The sequence below is a fragment of the Mizuhopecten yessoensis genome, unplaced genomic scaffold, assembly GCF_002113885.1.
Source record: "Mizuhopecten yessoensis strain PY_sf001 unplaced genomic scaffold, ASM211388v2 scaffold10273, whole genome shotgun sequence".
Classification (NCBI taxonomy): Eukaryota; Metazoa; Mollusca; class Bivalvia; order Pectinida; family Pectinidae; genus Mizuhopecten; species Mizuhopecten yessoensis.
In genome coordinates this window covers 1-2,049 of record NW_018408464.1, presented here as the reverse complement: position 1 = coordinate 2,049, position 2,049 = coordinate 1, and the positions used below count along the sequence as shown (strand labels likewise).

The window sequence follows — 2,049 nt, the reverse complement described above, 5'->3', positions numbered from 1 at the left end:
GTCAGTAAAGTAAGGCTTTACTGTTTATTAGAGGATGTCCTTAAATCAGGTGTCAGTAAGGTAAGGTTTTACTGTATATAACAGGATGTCCTTAAAGTCAGGTGTCAATAAAGTAAGGTTTTACTGTATATAACAGAATGTCCTTAAAGTCGGGTGTCAGTAAGGTATAAGGTTTTACAGTATAGTACAGGATGTCCTTAAAGTCAAGTGTCAGTAAGGTAAGGTTTTACTCTATATAACAGGATGTCCTTAAAGTCAGGTGTCAATAAAGTAAGGTTTTACTCTATATAACAGGATGTCCTTAAAGTCAGTTGTCAGTAAGGTAAGGTTTTACTGTATATAACAGGATGTCCTTAAAGTTGGGTGTCAGTAAGGTAAGGTTTTACTGTATATAACAGGATGTCCACAACAGGGAAGTAATGTTTTCTAAATAGATAAACACCTACACAGGTAGATTATAAATGATGGCTGGGTAGTTTGGACTTTGTATTGCTTGATAGGTGTATTCTGTGTGGACTTTGTGATGCTGGATAGGCGTATCAGTTTAGACTTTGTATTAACAATGAGAAATCGTATTATCAACAGACATGAAACAGAAATGTCTCCTTAACGTAGTTCTGAGACAGAAAACAAGTTATTTATTACACAATATGTATACCTGGACAAGGAATCAAATACTTGGGATATAGACACCTATAATATGTACCTGTGTTTACTTGACGTTGACATTCTGAGGCTTGGAATGGAAAACCTGGATTTCTCTTCCTAGTAACCCACATCAGTGATCATCAGGTAGCTATGATTTAGTGTCTTTACAATTATGTTTTATGAACACATGTGCCTGGATTGGAGCTCGCTGTAAAGTCAAGATTTAGAGACATAAAATAAAGTCTATTTTGTGACTGTTATTCAATATCAGTTATATATAATAGACAAGTTGTTTGGGTCTATTTATAAACTTCCTTGTCTCTTCCACAACTTTTTCATCAACATGGCAACACCCGTAGGTCAAATCCCTCTCCGTACCTGTACTGAACACAAGGGGAGACCACTGGAACTATACTGTGAAACATGTGATACACTTGTTTGTCTAAAATGTCTTTTATCTACTCACAAAGGCCATGATGTTTGTGAACTCAGCGATATTACTCCTACAAAGAAACAAGACATTCAAAACTTTATTGACAGAACTGAACAAAATGACCTGGTACAACTTAGGGAATACATCACATCTACTGATACACTTCTTAAAGACAACAAGAGCAATTTTGAGGATCTTTCAAATAAGTTGAAAAAGCAAACAGACAAATTAAAACAAGACCTCGACTTGCTGACAGCACAGACACTCTCTCTTTACCACAAAATGGAGGAGGATAATACCAAGCTTATACAGAAATACAAACAGGATCTTGAAATGTATAACAAGCAACTCAGACAGCANGCACTCCAGCATGGTTCTCACATAGAAATCTACGACACAGGATGTGAAATTCATTCCCCAATAAGTCTCCCTGTAAAACCTGTCCTGGGTACTGCCAGTTTCACTCCAAACAAAACCCCTCAACATCACCTAGAACTGGCCTTAGGGAAAATTGATGCCTTAGGTCAAGGTCAAGCTTCAACTGACCAGGATGGGTCAGTCGGGGCATCTGGTGGTCAGAAACCATCCTCTACATCACAACAGACAGAACCAAAAGGAAAGAAGGCAGTGACTATGTACAAACTACTGCCACAGACCAAAGTGTTGGAGAAGTGGAAGTCTCCTGTTGTTATTTATTCTATATGCCCCACCACTGATGGTCAGGTGTGGACTAGTGGTTACAGTAAAACATTAACTCTCCTGGACAGGAAGGGGAAAGTAATACAGGAGGTTAAACACAAAAATGGCATCAACAACATAAGTCTGTCACCAACAACACACACACTGTGGGTCTGTGATACAGAACACAACATCATGGAGCTGGTATCAGGACGACTGTCACATAGATTCAGCACCAAGGAGGAACCCATGTGTATCTGTGTTACTGCCTGTAACCATGTCATTGTGGG

General features: G+C 38.6%; 1 protein-coding gene across 1 annotated transcript; it reads left to right on the top strand.

Moving 5' to 3' along the window:
* Window positions 1-991: 991 nt before the first annotated feature.
* Window positions 992-2,030, top strand: LOC110459887 (the record flags this gene model as incomplete). The annotated part of the gene is made up of 1 exon (XM_021512355.1): window positions 992-2,030. A coding segment is annotated over exon 1 (1,039 nt), but the record flags the coding sequence as incomplete, so codon positions are not given.
* Between the last annotated feature and the right edge of the window lie 19 nt (window positions 2,031-2,049).